This window comes from Conger conger, chromosome 4 (assembly GCF_963514075.1).
Source record: "Conger conger chromosome 4, fConCon1.1, whole genome shotgun sequence".
NCBI lineage: Eukaryota > Metazoa > Chordata > Actinopteri > Anguilliformes > Congridae > Conger > Conger conger.
Genome location: NC_083763.1, coordinates 54,928,041 through 54,945,712, shown reverse-complemented (window position 1 = coordinate 54,945,712; position 17,672 = coordinate 54,928,041). Strand labels below are relative to the sequence as shown.

The 17,672-nt window shown below is 45.7% G+C and overlaps 1 protein-coding gene across 21 annotated transcripts in view; it reads left to right on the top strand.

The window, feature by feature from the left end:
* dlg1a (discs large MAGUK scaffold protein 1a) overlaps nt 1-17,672 on the top strand; it is a 173,991-nt gene that overhangs the window by 113,683 nt on the left and 42,636 nt on the right. For all 21 annotated transcript variants that reach the window (XM_061240220.1, XM_061240219.1, XM_061240217.1 and 18 more), the window contains 6 exons: nt 209-262; nt 8,424-8,474; nt 11,790-11,914; nt 12,427-12,596; nt 12,836-12,972; nt 15,110-15,254. In XM_061240220.1, the coding sequence (XP_061096204.1) occupies nt 209-262; nt 8,424-8,474; nt 11,790-11,914; nt 12,427-12,596; nt 12,836-12,972; nt 15,110-15,254 (682 nt within the window). The remainder of the gene's footprint in view (nt 1-208; nt 263-8,423; nt 8,475-11,789; nt 11,915-12,426; nt 12,597-12,835; nt 12,973-15,109; nt 15,255-17,672) is intronic.

Sequence of the window (17,672 nt, the reverse complement as noted above, 5' to 3'; positions counted from 1 at the left end):
CACATTCTGCCATTTTAACCCCCACACTAAATGCCAGTCAGGTTTTAATTTTCAAACATGCAGAGAATAAGTGACCGTCTGAGCGTTTGTGTTTTCTGGCTAAAACTCGTGAAGAAGTAGTGTGAAGCAAGCGGTTGTTTGTTAGAAACGGGATCTGGTTTGTGCTTGTCGCTTTTAAATGCTAATTTCACCTTTTCTCCTCTTCAAGGCAAACCCACCGCCCGTCGTGGTCAATGCAGACAGCGTGGACTCTCCTCCTTATGTGAGTTTCTGTTCTCTTCATTTTTACAGTGTCTGTATTGGTTTGTTGCTAAAATTATTTACTTGTTCATTTTTGTCCAATGGATTGATTGGTACACAAGGTACACAAGGAGGAGAAATACACAAATAGCATTTCATGATTGAATTTCAAAGAGATGGGATCTTGTTGAATGCAGTTTTGGAAAGTAACCTACTAAGATTGAATGGATGCATTTTTTGTTAATGTTGTGTAAAAATGTAGCTATAGCTGCTGTGTGTTTAGATTTAGCAGCTATTTGTGAAAATGTGTTTAGCTTTATTGACTGTGTATAACTGTTTAGATTTAATAACTGAGCCTAAGTACATTTAGCTTTAACAACTGTTTGTTCAGCTGGTCTGCATAGACGCGCATTTCAATTTAGCATCTTTGGGCATGTGTGGGCCTGTGTAACAGCGAGTTTAGCATTAGCATGTGTGGGCCTGTGTAACAGCGAGTTTAGCATTAGCATGTGTGGGCCTGTGTAATAGCGAGTTTAGCATTAGCATGTGTGGGCCTGTGTAACAGCGAGTTTAGCATTAGCATGTGTGGGCCTGTGTAACAGCGAGTTTAGCATTAGCATGTGTGGGCCTGTGTAACAGCGAGTTTAGCATTAGCATGTGTGGGCCTGTGTAATAGCGAGTTTAGCATTAGCATGTGTGGGCCTGTGTAACAGCGAGTTTAGCATTAGCATGTGTGGGCCTGTGTAACAGCGAGTTTAGCGTTAGCATTGGTGGACCTACAACAATGAGTGTAGCGTTAGCATTTGTGCGCGGGTGTAGTAGAGAGTTTAGCGTTAGCATCAGTTGGCCTGTGTAACAGCGAGTTTAGCGTTAGCATCAGAGGACCAACCGTCGTGAGTTTAGCGTTAGCATTTGTGCGCGGGTGTAGTAGAGAGTTTAGCTTTAGCATCAGTCGGCCTGTGAAACAGTGCCGGTAGCATTAGCCTCGCTGCCATGGTGCAACGAGTCTGGTTGGAATCCCACCGGAGACTTTCACACTTGCTGATTACCATGAGTGTGATTTACACTGCTGCCACTGCGCTCCTCACCAGCGTCATTTCAGCTTGGAACCATGTGGTGTTTGACAGATTTGTAACGGGGTCGTGTGTGTGTGTGTGTGTATATGAGTTTGTGTTGGTATCCGTTTGTGTGTGTTTTTTGAGAGCAGATGTCCATGGTGCTGAAAGCAGTGTGTCAGCCCTGGTGTTTATGTTTATCTGGCTGTGTGATGCAGCCCACTCAGAAACCAGGGCTGCAGGGGGGTGTCACAAACAGGGTGTTTATTCTGGAGAAGATGGAGGTCTTCATTGCTTACAGATGCACACATTCTTCAGCCATTTTTCCCAACGAGTACATGCGCTCCTAAGCTAAAAGATTTAGGAGCACACTAATGCATCTCAATGAGTAGACGTGCTCCTAAATCATTTTTCCAGTTAGCACACATCAATGGTCAAGAGCAAGTGCTCCTAAAATGGGAGCACTGTAGATCCCTGGTTTTACACAGAGGCCCATTTGTCTAATATATAATATGTCATTCATATGGGTCTATAGATGAGAGGTGTATCTCTGTAGGTGAGTGTACAATATACAGTATGTTGTTTATATGGGTCTTTAGATGAGTGCCGTGTCTCTGTTGGTGAGTGTGCAGCATACAGTACGTTGTTTATATGGGTCTTTAGATGAGTGGCAGATGTCTGTAGCTTAGTGTACATTATATAATATGTTCTTTATATGGGTCTTTAGATGAGGGATTGTACTGGATTATATACGTTGTCTATATACGTTGGGGCCGATGTTAGCTCAGGAGGTACATTCGGTCTGGCAGGCCGAAGGTTGCCAGGTCAACCTAACCCCCAATTGCTCCCAACAAGCTGATTGGTGCCTTGCATGGCTGCCAGTCACTGTTGGTCTGTGAGAATGGGTGAATGAGAGGCAGAAATTGTAAAGTGCTTTGGGTAAAAGTCCACGTTCCATTTTATATAGGTCTTGAGATGTGTATATCTGTAGGTGAGCATACAGTATGTTATTCATATGGGTCTTTAGATGAGTGTCATATGTTGTGGCTTAGTGTAAAATATATAGTATGTTGTTGATATGGGTCTTTAGATGAGTGGTGTATCTCTAGGTGAGTGTAGAATATACACTGTGTTATTCATATGGTCTGAGTTGAGTGTCCTCTCTTGAGGGCGACAGCATTGCATGTTAATAAGGCTCCCTGCAATAAAGCTTCCTTTAATTAAAATGAAGGTTTCTGATCTCATTAATTTGCTGCCTGGCATATGGAGATTATGAACGAGCCTTGTCAAGAGTCCAGTCACGGTGAGTGAGGACTCGGTCTTTATAGATGACCGCGTTCAGTGTTTCCGCTTTACTGTAGCTGAAATTCAGCTTTTTCTCAGTGACACAGTGACACATAAACCTGTGTGGGGTTTTATTGTAGTTTGGCCTGTATTATCCTAGTCCAAAAGCTGGAGACGCTGTGAAAAATTCGCTATTTTTCGTGGTGCGGCGCCCTTTTCCGTTTCTGCTGTAAGGTTGAAGTGAATTAGGAGGCCTGTTTTTGCTGAGTCATTACACACTGGGAGAGACAACATCAGCCGTTTTCATTCTGAATACTCGCCCCCCCCCCTCCTTCTTTGGGCTGGCTGCTTCCACGTTTAGCTACCCCGTGCATAGCCGCGCGTCTCCGAGCCGAACCAATCCCAGCATGGTTTCGGAAAGCTGTACATTCGGTTCTTGTGAGAGTGAAACAAAGTAATGTTCTGTCACTCGACGTCCTGTAAAGGGTGATGACGATTCGGGATTCAAGATCAGGCTGGATACGGTGCTGGATATTATCTGGTTTGTAGGTAAATGCTGGGAACTAAGTACCCTGTTAGTGGTAGGAAAATGGCGAGCGTTGTTGGGCTGAATGGCCAATTCTTGCCGTTAAGTTATGTTAAGAGCCCCACCTCTCATACCTTGCAGTCTCCAATATTGATGGTTAATGGTCCCATATTCTGGAAAATGACGTAAATGCGCACAATCCATAGGAAGAAAATGTGCGTTTAAACAAGCCGTTTGGACTTCCGTGTTGTTAAGCCATCTCTACGATGCGCTTATTTGTTTCTGCGTGTCCCGCCTTGTAGCCAGAACAAATCCAAACACTCATCTCAAGCAGCGTTCAGTTCGTGACTCTAAACTGAAAGAGAGATTGTTTTTGGACCAGACAAATTTAATCTTAAGGATATCAGGGTCTAAAATAAAACACTGGAAACATGTACAATATGGGCCCTAAATGATCTTTTCTGGAAGGAAGTCTACCTCCTGGTTTAACAGCAGGGTACTCTGTGCCCCCACCTCCTCAACAGCTTGGTAATAACTTAGCAGCCCTTCTCTGGCCAAAAAGACCCCCGTGCCCAGCTTCTGTCACCCTCGCTGGGTGGGACAGGTGGTCGAGGGAAGTCACTCTCAAGATCCTCGCATGTCAACACTGTTGGGCTGCCTGTAGCCGAGTGGCCAAGGTACAAGACTAAGGCTGGTGATTCAAGCCCCGGTGCGGCCACAGTATGATCCATGCGACTGTTGGGCCCTTGAGCAAGGCCCTTAACTGTCCCCTGCTTAGTCTAATCAACTGTAAGTCTCTTTGGATAAAAACGTCAGCTAAGTAACATTAATGTAATGTAATGCTGACCCCCCTGGAGAGCCCTCGGTCCACTGAACATATCATACCGAACGGACACATTGTAGAACAGAACACGCTTTGGACACGTTATCCCTGAGCTGGGTTTTTCATTAGACACTCAAGTGTGCTTGTCCACCATGTTGTAATTGTTATTTTATTGTGTGTTTTGTGTTTGCGTTTGCTGCAGAGATTGGTCCGCCCATGTTTAACTGGTTTTGTACTAAACCCCAAATTGCTTATTGAGCCTTAATTTCATTTGGTTTAAAAGGCAGTCGGAACAGCTGCTTGCTATGGGATTGCAGTCGTAACATGAAACATTACCTGCTGTCAGTGTGATTCGCCTCTCTCTGTAGAATTAATCCACCGCTTTTAAATGCAACGAATCGAGAGAAGCCACTGTGTAAGCTGAAATGCTCCCTGCTTTGGAGAATTATTTTATTTTCTGCATGTTTGTACACAGATTGTAACCGTTATTTTCCTCTTTGAAAATGTGGCTCGCTCTTCCCTTGAGCGATAACCTCATTTTCTTTCACGGGCATTACATATGCATTATGTAATTGCTGAGAGATTAATTAATAATTCATGCCAGCATTTGACAGCGACGCGATCCGTCAAAGAGTTATTCGCCGCGATGAAATATCTGTTGTCACAGGCTGATGTTACGGTTCGTAAATGGCAAGCAATGAAATTAACGTAGCGCTTGTAAAAACGTTGTATCGGCTGCGTATGGTCTGGCCGCTTTAAAGCGCGTTAAGTGCATTTGTATTGATGGCAGTTAATGTGTTTTTGGGCGACTGGTGCAGCAGCGGGTTTTAGAGGTGTCAGCTTATGAGGTATTAGTTTGCGTCTCCCATTAGGAAGTGGATTCCGCTCTCGCCCTGACGCGTCTGTCGGATGTTGCGACGCGTAGGCGTTCGCGTGGAAAATGGTCTCGTTTATCTCTCGCCTCTCCGTTTCCGCTCAGACACAACTTCCCCGTTTTTGACACAAAATGAGGAATAACATTCACTTGCCTCCTCATGCGTTTCCTTCTGAAAGATATAATGCTCAGCTTTAGGTGTTCCCCTCAAATAACTGTCTTCGGTTGATTTATTTGTTCTTGAATCTGGTGTTACCAGGATTATTGTTAAATATTTGAGGCACATTTTTCTAAATATTTGCCTTTTCCGCAGATAGAGAATGTGTAATTATGCTTGTGATTCATGCAATTATTTGTAATTACTTTATGAATTGAAGTGAAGAGAACAGCTTGGAGAACACAGACATTCTGTGGAAAGTAGACCTACACTCATGGGGACAGCATTGTCTGGTCTTTTCGAGTTTTGCCTAATGCCTTTGGGTTAAACGGTGCACCCAGAGTGTGCAGTGATGTCACAGTATGTTTACAAGGCTTGGCCTGTGGTCTCAGAAGAACAGCTGTCTCCTCTGTGAAAATGGCGGAAAGTTCTTATTGAGCGACTTGGCATTATTGATGAGTGTCACACCCCAGCCCCTCCTGTCAGCCACTGATCCCTCCGAGAGTGACCGCATTTCTGTCAGAGATGGATGCTATCTGTGCTTCCTCAAAAAACACCTGTTTGGTATTTAAGGGCATTAAATCTCCCATTTTGGATGCTTATGGAGGTTTACAGAATCACATAGAACTGAACCAGACTGGGAAGAAACTGCTGCAATTGTGTGACAGCAGTGCATTGTGGGGGCTGGAGTTTATTTTCTCTGTGGGTGAGGCCTTTTGTTATTGAGGTCATTGTTGAGGTCAGAGCTTTAGGATGAGGAGAGGGTCAGCCTACCTTCTTAAGGTCATGCCAAATACTCTCACACTCACTGAGATGACCCCACGCTATGAAATAAGCCGTTTTGTCTTGTACCTTTACCAAAGGTGCTCTATAAACTCTTCAATACCTTCTTAGCTGATATACACACTTACATGTGGGGCGACATTGGCTCAGGCGGTAAGAGCAGTCGTCTGTACTAACACTATAGACTGCTGAACACACAGTGTACTCTGTGTGTTTGTATTGTATATGAGCTGTTATTATTTTACATCCATGCATAATGTATTGATTTTTACTGCTCAGAATTAATACTTTCTGTCACCCGTTTGCTGAATGTTAATTTTCCCGTGAAGTGGAAAATTATTAAATGTGTATAATTATAGATTCTCAAACGTGTGCCTGCTCTCATTACAATCCTTCAGACTGTGGGAGCACTGAGTGAGTGAGTGTGTTAGTGAGTGAGTGCGTGTGTGTGTGTGTGTGTGTGTGTGTGTGTGTGTGTTCTGGTAATGAGGGTGCACATGGCTCTGCTGTTTGTTTGAAATCCCTACATTCATTTAATCACTGCAGCTGTAATTGGACTCTGCTGAATTAATTCAGTTTGACTGAACTGAAACAGTGATTAAACTCAGTGCTGCCTCAAGATAAAAATCTTGGACGTTAAATGTGGCTTTGGTGTTCTGCTGTGGTAGGGAAGACCAGAGTGTGTGAGGTGTTTTGGGTGCAAACCATACGTTAGCCTTTTGCCATTTAGCATACTGTAGCATACAGCAGACTGTAGCACTTAGCATACTGTAGCATACAGTAGACTGTAGCACTTAGCTTACTGTAGCATACAGCAGACTGTAGCACACTGTAGCATACAGCAGACTGTAGCATTTACCATTCTCTAGCATACAGTGTACTTTACAAAGGAGAGAGTGGCACTGACAGCTTGTCAATAAAATTGAGCATTCCAGAAACTTCCAGTTTCCCTGTGGGAATCTCTGTAAAAGTATTGTATCGAAAAATTGGGGAAAATGGTGACATCCAGTTTAAAAATATATATTTCAAAAACATAGCTGGGGAACTGATTGTGTGTGACTGGCAGACGGTTGGCTGTTGTTGTACAGTAATCCTAGTAAAAATAAATTTAAGCTCTTGTTTTGCGCCGTGCCTCATTGCTAATGCCAGATTTGACAACACCTAATCTCTGAATTGGCATGAGCTTTTTTACCTTGTGTGAGATTTGAGTCTCCACATCAAAAGGCCTAATTACGCTGGCGGTAACTCAATGCTGATGGAGAGCGACCATTTTGTGTCTTTCATTGGGAAGCGGCAGCCTCCTTTCTGCATCGTCTTGATTAGTTTCCCTTATGTAGGTCATTAGAACATAAAACGCGCTCCAGATTCGACGCGGCTCTCTGTAGTTTGTTTGGCGAAAGCCTGCCTTTCATCTTTCCCTTCCCCCCGGCTCTCCTCTTTGTTGTAATATCGTCTTTGCGTCACGTGCTCGGAAACCGACTCTTTGTTCCCGCTGGAGTTTGTGGCGGCTTTGCGTTTGATTTGCATTGAAGCGTTCTCTTCTGTCACGTCGTTTGTTTTAAGACGCGCTGCTTCAGAAACGTTTCTCTAAATCCTCAGGGGCGCCGTCGTATTCTTGAGCTAAGTAGCGAGCGTCTGAAATACTTTAACTCTTTAAGACGCTGCTCAAACTACTGAAGGTCCCTGAGAATCTTTCCCGAAACATGTTGCCGGCAGTGATACTGTCATATGAAAGAAAAATTCTGTTCTGAGTATTGTCGAAAGTGGATTTTTCTTTTTTTTTTTTACTGGAATTTGCATTCATTGTACTGGCGTTGAAAGGGATTCAGTTTTTAGCTAATGTGGTGGTCCTCAATTTTATCCAGAAAGGGCCATTGTTGGTTCAGGCTTTTGTTCCAAACAAGCAGTTACACACCTGATTCTCCTAATGACTACAGTCTTTGCTAAGGACCTTGACTAGCAGAATCAGGAGTATAAATGATCGGTTGAAATTGAAGCCTTCTTTCACACCTGCCCTTTCTGAGTAGGATTGAGGACCTCTGAGCTAATGATTTGACATGGTCTGCTGTAAGTACAGTGTTCCTGCCACCGGGGTGCCTGTACTGAGCCTAGATGCAATCAATAGCCACCGCTGCAGTGCTGATGAAATCGATTTCTGCACACCCACAAACACCAGCTAATGTACAGCCAAAGAGAGGCCTTCTGCTTTGATTAGCTTGTGTATGCTATGCTATGCTATGCTTTGCCATGTCATGTCATGTCATGTTATGTTCCTTTATGTTACGCTATGCTATGCTATGCTTTGTCATGTTATGCTATGCTACGTTATGTGTGTGTGGTTACACTTTGTGAGCGACAGAGTGTTGTATGGTTGGTTGTAGAGCTGAAAGTGTTGTACCCATGTCCTGCTCTCTGTGACGTGAACTCTGAATGATCTCTTGAGTGGCGATATCATCACCTACAGTACAGGAGCACAATATCATAAACTTCTTGTAAGAGATGGATGTTTGGGCTAAGGGTAAGACAAAGGTCTCCAGTTGGGTCTGAGTGGTCTGTATCACTGCAGTTTCAGTCTGTCTTTATCCCAGTATCATGATGGTGTCGCGGAAAGCCAAACTGTAGGTCACCTGTCCCTGACCTGTGGCTCACCTGTCCTTAATGTCTGGTCTCTATCTTTTCAGGTGAATGGAACAGAAGCAGATTACGAATATGAGGAAATCACACTTGAACGAGTAAGGAACAACTCTACTGTTAGTGTAAATACAAAACAAATGTATATTTAAACAGGATTTCCACTGCTCCCTCCATACAATTCCTGTTGACCAAAATAGAGAAAATGAAAAGAAACCGAGCTTTAAAAAAGATATCTAAAAACAGAGTAGATGCAGTGGTCAAAATAGATAAGCGTTTAGGATACAATAACAGGGTCAATATAAACTGAGATTACGTGGATAGATTTGTCTATGTATAGCACATAATTTGGAGGAAAGGCGTTCTCTTGGGGGTAAAGAAATCGATATTCTGCCTTACTCTCATAATTTTAAAAAGATTGATAAAAGCTCGCTCCGTTCGCACAAAGCTCTTTCCCTTGATGCGATTCCGGGGCTTTTATTGACTTAGAGTTGACATGGAGCCCCGGCGATGTATGTAATATTAGCGGAGTGAGGTGGTGGTCCTGAGTGGAAGGTGGGTGGGTGCGGGGGGTGGGGGGTGGAGGTTGGGTTTGGGGGTGGGTGGGACAGGGGTCCTGCTCTTGAGAGAGAGGGTTTGGCGTATCATCATTAAGTGTCACCTTGCATCAGCTGCCTCTGCACATGATAGAGAGAGAGACTGACAGACAGAAAGAAGAAAGGAGTAGGAAGTAGGAGCTTTCTCTCTGCCCCCCCCCCTCTCTCTCTCTGTCTCTCTGTTTCTCTGTCTGTCTCTTTCTCTCTCTCCCGCTCTCTCTCTCTCCCCCTCCCTGTATCTCCCTCTGTGTCTCTCTCTGTCCGCCCAACCCAGAACAGGTCCCACTTATAAAGTTTATTTATTTATTATTTATTTTATTTTATTTTTTGCCCTGCTTCCCAACAACATCTCTGCTGCCCCCCAGGTTGCCTCACTGTGGGAAGCCCACCCTGGGTTCCCTATGCACAGCTTGCACAGTGCCCCCCACCCCATTAAAATGCATGACGGGTCTGCATAATTCACCAGTCGTATAAATAAACCACCTACCCCCACTACACCAGAGAAGGCACCAACCGCATACTGAGCATGCTCTAAATGCAGCCAATCATAACACCGCTTCTCTGGAGGAGAATTTATGCGTCCGGCTTCTGCCACCATGTTCTACAATAAGCCTACAAACTAATAATAGTTATTATAACTTTATAACCTATTATTTACCAAAATTGACACTGGTTGTTAAAATAATTTGACTGTGATTCCTGAATTCTGACAGGGAGAGATGCCAAGCCACAAATTTTGAGCCCGTTTCCCTGGGACGTATTAATTTATGTTTGTAGCTTGGCATCCAGCTGGAACGAAGCGGGGTGTTCCCCTCTGTGGAGAGCCTGGGGGCAATCTCTCTCTGCTCTGACCTCTCTCAGCTGCACACTCCCCACTGAACGCTGCCGGCTCCACATGAATAAACAATGCTGGAGAAGAGGCTGCTTCCAGCTGCCCAGATCACCCCCAACCCCAACCACCAACCACCCAGATCACCCCCAACCACCAACCACCCAGATCACCCCCAACCGCCAACCACCCAGATCACCCCCAACCGCCAACCACCCAGATCACTCCTAACCCCCAACCACCCAGATCACCCCTAACCGCCAACCACCCAGATCACCTCCCAACCACCCAGATCACCTCCCAACTGCCCAGATCACCCCCAACCCCAACCGCTAACCACCTAGATCACCCCCAACCACCAACCACCCAGATCACCCCCCAACCACCTAGATCACCCCCAACCACTAACCACCTAGATCACCCCCAACCGCCAACCACCCACATCACCCCCCAACTGCCCAGATCACTCCCAACTGCCCAGATCACCGCAACCCCCAACCGCAACTGCTCACCCCCTAGATCACCCCCAACCGCCAACCACCCAGATCACCCCCCAACTGCCCATATCATCCCCCTACCCCCAACCACCTAGATCACCCCCCAACCGTCAACCACCCAGATCACCCCCCGACTGCCCATATCATCCCCCTACCCCCAACCACCCAGATCACCCCCCAACCGTCAACCACCCAGATCACCCCCCGACTGCCCATATCATCCCCCTACCCCCAACCACCCAGATCACCCCCCAACCACCAACCAGCCAGGTCACCACCAACCCCCAACCACCCAGATCACCTCAACCACAACAGATTGCCCGGCCACCTACTGCACAGATTACCCCCAACACCCAACCACCCAGATTGCCTCACCCATAACCCTTCTGATCACCTCACCCCAACCCATAGACTGTAGAAAAGGTGTTGGCCCAAGTGCCTGATACTTCACCCACTGACTATACATGAGTGAAGGAAAAGCAAGTTTACTGATGCATCCATTTTGTACAATTTGGATTCAGAGACAGTTCCTCCACTAAGCGTGTGAGAGAGTGACTCAGCAGTGATGCAAACTGTCCCTGTTTTGTCCACAAAGTATTGCTGTATTGTCCTTACAGCACAATAACCTAAAAAAAAATTGGCATATGCGGAGACATTACATGAAGAGCAAACCGATTGCCACTACATTTTCCTGTGAGGCCAACCACAGAGGCGCTAGTGAGCAGCATCTCTCCACGAGACCAGGAAATGAGCATTAAAAACGATGCCATCGTGCTGTACTTCCCAAGCTCTTACAGACTCTTAGGCCGAGTGCAAAGTGTGTTTGCTCATTACGAGTGTGATTAATGGGTTAATTATGGGTGCGTTCGGGGGGATGGGGAGGTCGCAAGGCAAAGAACACGCTCTTTACTGCACTTTAAGTTCTTTACACGCAGAGCCGGAACATGTTTTTTTAATCGTGACTTTGCGCACATGTAAAGATGACAGAGTATTGCTCTTAGCTGAGTGCTTTCATCCCCTTCACCTCCTCTGAGCGATCACACAGAGCAACACTGCCTGCGTTAGCCAGGACATCCCTGTTAGCGCTGTGCTCGCTTTCATCCAGGAACACACCAAGAGGTGCGGTGTGTTTCCTCAGTTTTTGGCAGAATGGGAGGCAGTCTAAGCTAAGCAAGGTTTCTCTGAGGGCTAAAAAAGAGACATTCGAAGGAATTGTGGGGGTGGTATTGAGAGAATATCCCCTAAACCAGGGGAAGGGAAGGGTTGTGCATTCTTTGATCTGGGATTCTCATGCATTAAAGTGGATTACTGGTACTATTTGAGCAAACCGTATCATTCTTCAGCAGTAATTTATTAGTGGAATTTGTGATAGGTTGTCTCCGTGCATGCCTGCAAGTCATAGCCTGTATTCTGGAGGTGTGTTTGTGTGTTTTTATAATCGTGTTTCCCATTCCGTGAGTTCTCCTGACATCGTCCTTCCCGTCCTGTTCCCAGGGGAATTCCGGCCTGGGGTTCAGCATCGCAGGAGGCACGGATAACCCCCACATTGGTGAAGATCCCAGCATCTTCATCACCAAAATCATCATGGGCGGAGCAGCGGCCCAGGACGGCAGACTCCGGTGAGGGTCCCGTTGCCCACTCCTGGGCCGATTATAATCCCCAAATTCTAGCCTGATTATAATCCCCAGGCTCTAGCCTGACTATAATCCCCAGGCTCTAGCCTGATTTGAATCCCCACGGTCTAGCCTGATTATAATCCCCACGCTCTAGCCTGATTATGAACCCCCACACCCTAGGCTGACTAAACGCCACACCCTAACCTGATTATGAACCCCCACACCCTAACCTGATTAAAAACCCCACACCCTAACCTGATTATGAACCCCACACCCTAACCTGATTAAAAACCCCACACCCTAACCTGATTATGAACCCCACACCCTAGCCTGATTATAAACCCCACACCCTTGGCTGACTAAACCCCACATCCTATCCTGATTATAAACCCCACATCCTATCCTGATTATAAACCCCACACCCTAGCCAGATTATAAACCCCTCACCCTTGGCAGCCAGGAGGTGACAGTTTAGCGCAGTTTCATAAGACCTGTGTCCTGTTTGCGTGTCTCAGAGTGAACGACTGCATCCTGAGAGTGAACGAGGCAGACGTGAGGGACGTGACGCACAGTAAAGCGGTGGAGGCCCTGAAGGAGGCCGGCAGCATCGTCAGACTGTACGTCCGGAGGAGAAAACCGCACGGCGAGAAAATCGCTGAAATCAAACTCATCAAGGGTCCCAAAGGTACTGCACGCCCGGCACAGAGGCCCGAACATACTGCACACACACAAACATACACACACACATGCACAGGCACACGCACACGCACACTCACACACAGACGCGTGCAAACATACACACAGACATGCATACAGACATGTACACACGGAAATACACACGCATGCACGCGCACACACGCATACACACACACACACACACACACACACACACACTGACACAGCTCTCTCTGCTCTCCCCCACAGGTCTGGGGTTCAGCATAGCCGGGGGTGTGGGGAACCAGCACATTCCTGGAGACAACAGCATCTACGTCACCAAAATCATCGAGGGAGGGGCGGCACTCAAGGACGGCAGGCTGCAGATAGGAGACAAGCTTCTGGCTGTAAGATCCTCCCCTCCCTTTTCACTTTACTGTGCTTTTCCCCTGGGAAAAATAATGCTTGATCCCTCTTCCCGGTTTCAGTAACATTGTTTTCCAATGAAAGGGTTAAAGACAGAGCAAGAAGGATGGTAGGAATCCCACCACTTTATCATTGCAAGACCCCCCTGTATTCTCCCCTGGACTTCAATACCCAGAATGCCCTCACCTGTAATAGTAGAGGAAGTGAAATTAAGTTGTCTGACCTCCTGACCCTTCCTCCTTGATGAAGTTTTCAGAGAAAAACCCTGGCACTTAGACAAGCTCATAACCCTATCAGCATATCTGAAGTATGTAATGAATTATCATCTGGATATTTGAACTGACAACGAGTTTTGCAGACGTTACATTCAGTTTAAAAGGTCGTTAATATGCCTTGGAGACTAATGCAAACGAGGACAATCAGTCAGATTGATTACCTTGAGCTAAATTCCGGATAATGATGCTGTCCTTGCAATTTAACCAAAGCAGTGGTTCTGTGTTCTGCGCTTAAAGCCGTCAGTGTATCAGAGTACTGTAGTCAGTGCTTCTGTGAGCTGTGGTTAAAATTCCTGTAATCTTTTGCACAATCGCATTCTTCGCCAGCTATCAGTTGTCCACGTGTATCTGACCTTGGCTCTAGAAAATGTTATCATTATTATCTCTGAGATGCGTGTGTACTAAAGTTTAATGTTTAATCTTGACAAAATGAATGAATAGTTTTTGATGAACATAGCATGCAGAAATGTAAGCGTGAGGTGGTGGAGAGAGAGAAAGAGAGGGAGGGAGGCAGAGAGAGAGAGGGACAGAGAGAATGAAAGAGAGCAAGAGAGGGGGACAGGGAGAGAGAGAGAGGGACAGAGAAAGCTCCTGGCAACAGGATACAGGGAGGAGGTGTGGAGGAGACACTGGAAAAATCTCATGAATCTGCTGCCGGAGTTATCCTGCTGCAATGCAGTGCCCTACTCAGCCCTCCCAGCCTCCACACGCACACAAACACACACGCACACGCACGCACGCACATGCGCACACACACACACACACACACACACACGCACACAGGGCTGTAGGGGGGGGGTTTAAATGAGAGGCTTAGTGTGTGGCTCTCCCGCACCTCCTCCTCCCTCAGATGTGTCACACGGTACACTGGGGTAAAATCACCTCTGACGCTGTGGTTAGTAAACACTGCAGGCTTTAGGGTCAGATTTTCACACTGGCTATTTGTCTCCCATCCTCCACTGCAAAAAAGACATTTTCTTTAACAAGTGTTTTAGCCCAGTCTCCATTAATGTTGTTCGTAGAGAAATGCTTCTTCTGTCACTTTCAAATATCTCCCAAAAACAGCGATAACCCACATCTTCTAATTGATTGTTATAGATCAGAAGAAGTCTGGGCAAAGCTATTTGACATGGAAATTAAAATTCCCATCTCTTGGAAAAATATTATATGCCGATTTCGATTCCACCCATGAACTCAGCCAGCTGATTTCATGAATCAGTTCCACCTCCTGGCTGAAGAACTGTGCAAATGACCAAATCCCGGTGACTGGAGCAAAATACTGAGGAGCACTTCTACTTTCTGAACCCCTGGACTTTCCACCTCTGTTGTATGTGATGTTCATCAATTTCGTCTGAACCGCTTCAGTGAATTCAATTTCATTGTAATTTATTATTCATTGGTGTGTGTGCGCGTGTGTGTGTGTGTGTGTGTGTGTGTGTGTGTGCATTTGCGTGTGTGTGTGTGCATTTGCGTGTGTGCGCGTGTGTATGTATGTATGTGTGTATGTATGTATGTGTATATGTGTGTGTGTGTGTGTATATATGTATGAATATGTTTGTGTGTGTGTGTGTGTGTGTGTGGGTGGGTGGGTGGGTGTATGTATCTATATGTGTGTGTGTGTGTGTATATGTATGTATGTGTGTATATGTGTGTATGTATTTGTGTGTGTGTGTGTGTGTGTGTGTGTGTGTGCACGTGTGTGTGTGTATATATATATATGTATGTGTGTGTGTGTGTGTGTGTGTGTGTGTGTGTGTGTGTGTATGTATGTATATGTGCGTGCGTGTGTGTGTATGTGTATATATATATATATATGTGTATGTCTGCGTGTGTGTGTGTGCAGGTGAACATCACTTGCCTGGAGGAGGTGACTCACGAGGACGCGGTGGCCGCTCTGAAGAACACCTCTGATGTGGTGTACCTGAAGGTGGCGAAACCCAGCAGTGTGTTCATGAACGACAGCTTCGCCCCGCCGGACATCACCAACTGTGAGTGCCCTCCGAAACTACCCCTTACCACTGCCACAAGGGCTCCGTTACCTCCCCTGCTCATATCATTGTATGGGTACTCTCCAAACTACCCCCCTTACAACAACCGCAAATGTCCTGTTATTGCCCCTGCTCATATCAATGTATGGGTACCATCTAATGCCCCTCTTAACACAGCCTCAAGTACCTTCTATTGCCCCTCCTCATATAATGAGTCTCTGATTACCTCTTCTTTATTGCCCTCCTGTCATGTTTGACTGCCCTACTGCTCACTGTTATATGTGCTCTCTTATTGCCCCACCATTATTATTGCCCCTGCTATCATTGATCCCACATAATTTCTGGAGAGTTTAGACCATGCTAAAGCAGCATATGAAAAGGTCTTCCTCTGACTCCACTCAACGAGTGCTGAGCTGTAGTCTAGTGTGTAAAGAAGCAGCTGGCGACTCTGCGTGTTTTGAAGGAGCACCGTGGCTGTGGTACCGTCTCCCAAATCAGCGTTCGGGATCGCGCATGAACGCAGCTGCAGTCGCGGACGATTGGCCAGCCCAAATTAGGGTGGGGAATTGGACACGCTCAGCTCCACGTTCAGCAAATTATTAAAATGAATACATAAAACTAAAATGGCCTCTCTGCAGCTCATGAAGGTCGACCTAAGGTCACTAGCAGGCATGCCAACAGGAAAAGTAATCGCACAAAGATGAGGTCTCCACCGATATGTCCACCCAATACATCCAAAAATTAACCATTCATTAATTCCATTTCAAATCCACCAATTCAGGTAGTTTATTGAAATTCAGTTCAATACTGAATACTGAATAAGTATATCTATCTAATTTCCTGAATTTACCTGAAACTCTGATATTAACCAATGGAAATCACTGTGTTCAGTGCATGTGGCCAGTGGTTTTTTAAAGGGGACGGTGCCTGGTTTTATTACTTGTGTGTTTCATTATTCCTGTAAGGCTGTGTCTTCTGGTCACGGAAATTAGACGAGTATGCAGTTATTTGGATGTTCGGGGCAGGAGTTAGAAGATGTCACACATTGGCGTTCTTTCAGGTGCAGATGCATTAACACACTCAAGCACCAACGTCTCTCAGCTTTAATTCAATCAGTACAGCCTGCATAGCCTACAGGAACACAGTAATGCTCTTAGTTTTGCAAGGGCAGACTGCGAAATTACAGAAAAGCACACTGCTGTCTTGCTAGCTTGGCCATGGCGATTCAGTCCATTCATTTTTAATCTTCAAAAGCCATTCACCTCCAGCCGGCTTAGGTGATACAGCCTTTCGAACTAAAAGCCCACGCAACCTACCGTTAATGCCCTGATCCCATTCTCCGGAAAGAAAAGTTACTCAAATTCCTTTCATCTTTTTGAAATGGCGTGACTTTAGGATAAATTGAATTTTAATGTGTATGGTTGTGAGTGCAATTGTTAATCAGTTCTGAGTGATGGAGGGCAAGGGGTGGAGGGAAGGTGAGAGAGAGGGAGAGGGACGTTTGGATAGATGGATGAACCACATCACCTGACAATCCTACATGGTGAAACTCTAATGATGAAACAAATGATTTTGATTCGTTCCAACAAGACGTTGGCTGACAGCTCCTCAAAGCGCTACCCATTTCTGGGTTCATGAAACTCTACCATTAGGAGTCCTGCCCACTTGAGCTTTCAGAAAACTGTTTGGCTAATTGAAGTGATGTTGGTTGGTGTAAACAATGCTAACGTTAGCCTTTATTTTCGACAGAAAACGTGCCAGGTAAAAGGAATCTTTTTTTTCTGCCCCCAGTGGAACGCTACAAAATTGATTTGCTGCAATCCCAGAAAACGCTGAGTGATGGCTATCAATAATTAAGCACTCTGGCGCACGCTACACAGAAGCGGTATTATCACTGGTTCCTGTACGAGGATGCTGTCATCTAGCGGTTTTAAAGGCATGAAGGACAAATGGGAATTCAATCAGCAATCGGAGCACACGGTCAGCACTACTGGCTAATCCAGAAAGAGTCGTGTCGCCGCAGAGGAGATGGCACTATGCGTAATAACGGCTGCATGTTTGACTCGCGAGCTCATCTGATGAAGCGCCGAAACGAACGCTAAGCAATTTCGTTAAGTGTTCAAATCTGAGGTTAAAAACGGGAATATCTCCGATCCTCTTGAAAGGCTGCGTCTCCTTCTAAAAATATGGTCCAGATACGTGGGTTGGCAAAGATCGGAGCCCTATTAGCAATCTCAGATTTATGGAGACGATTTATTTTCCTTTGGCTGCGTTCCAGGGAAGGAATTTCGCTAATCTCAGTGCGTCCGGTCATATCTAATAAATGCATATCAACTGCGGTCCTCATTACTTTATTGGTTATACAATACCCTGTGACATAATTTTACATTTCAAACCACTCATGTATTTTTACTTCTT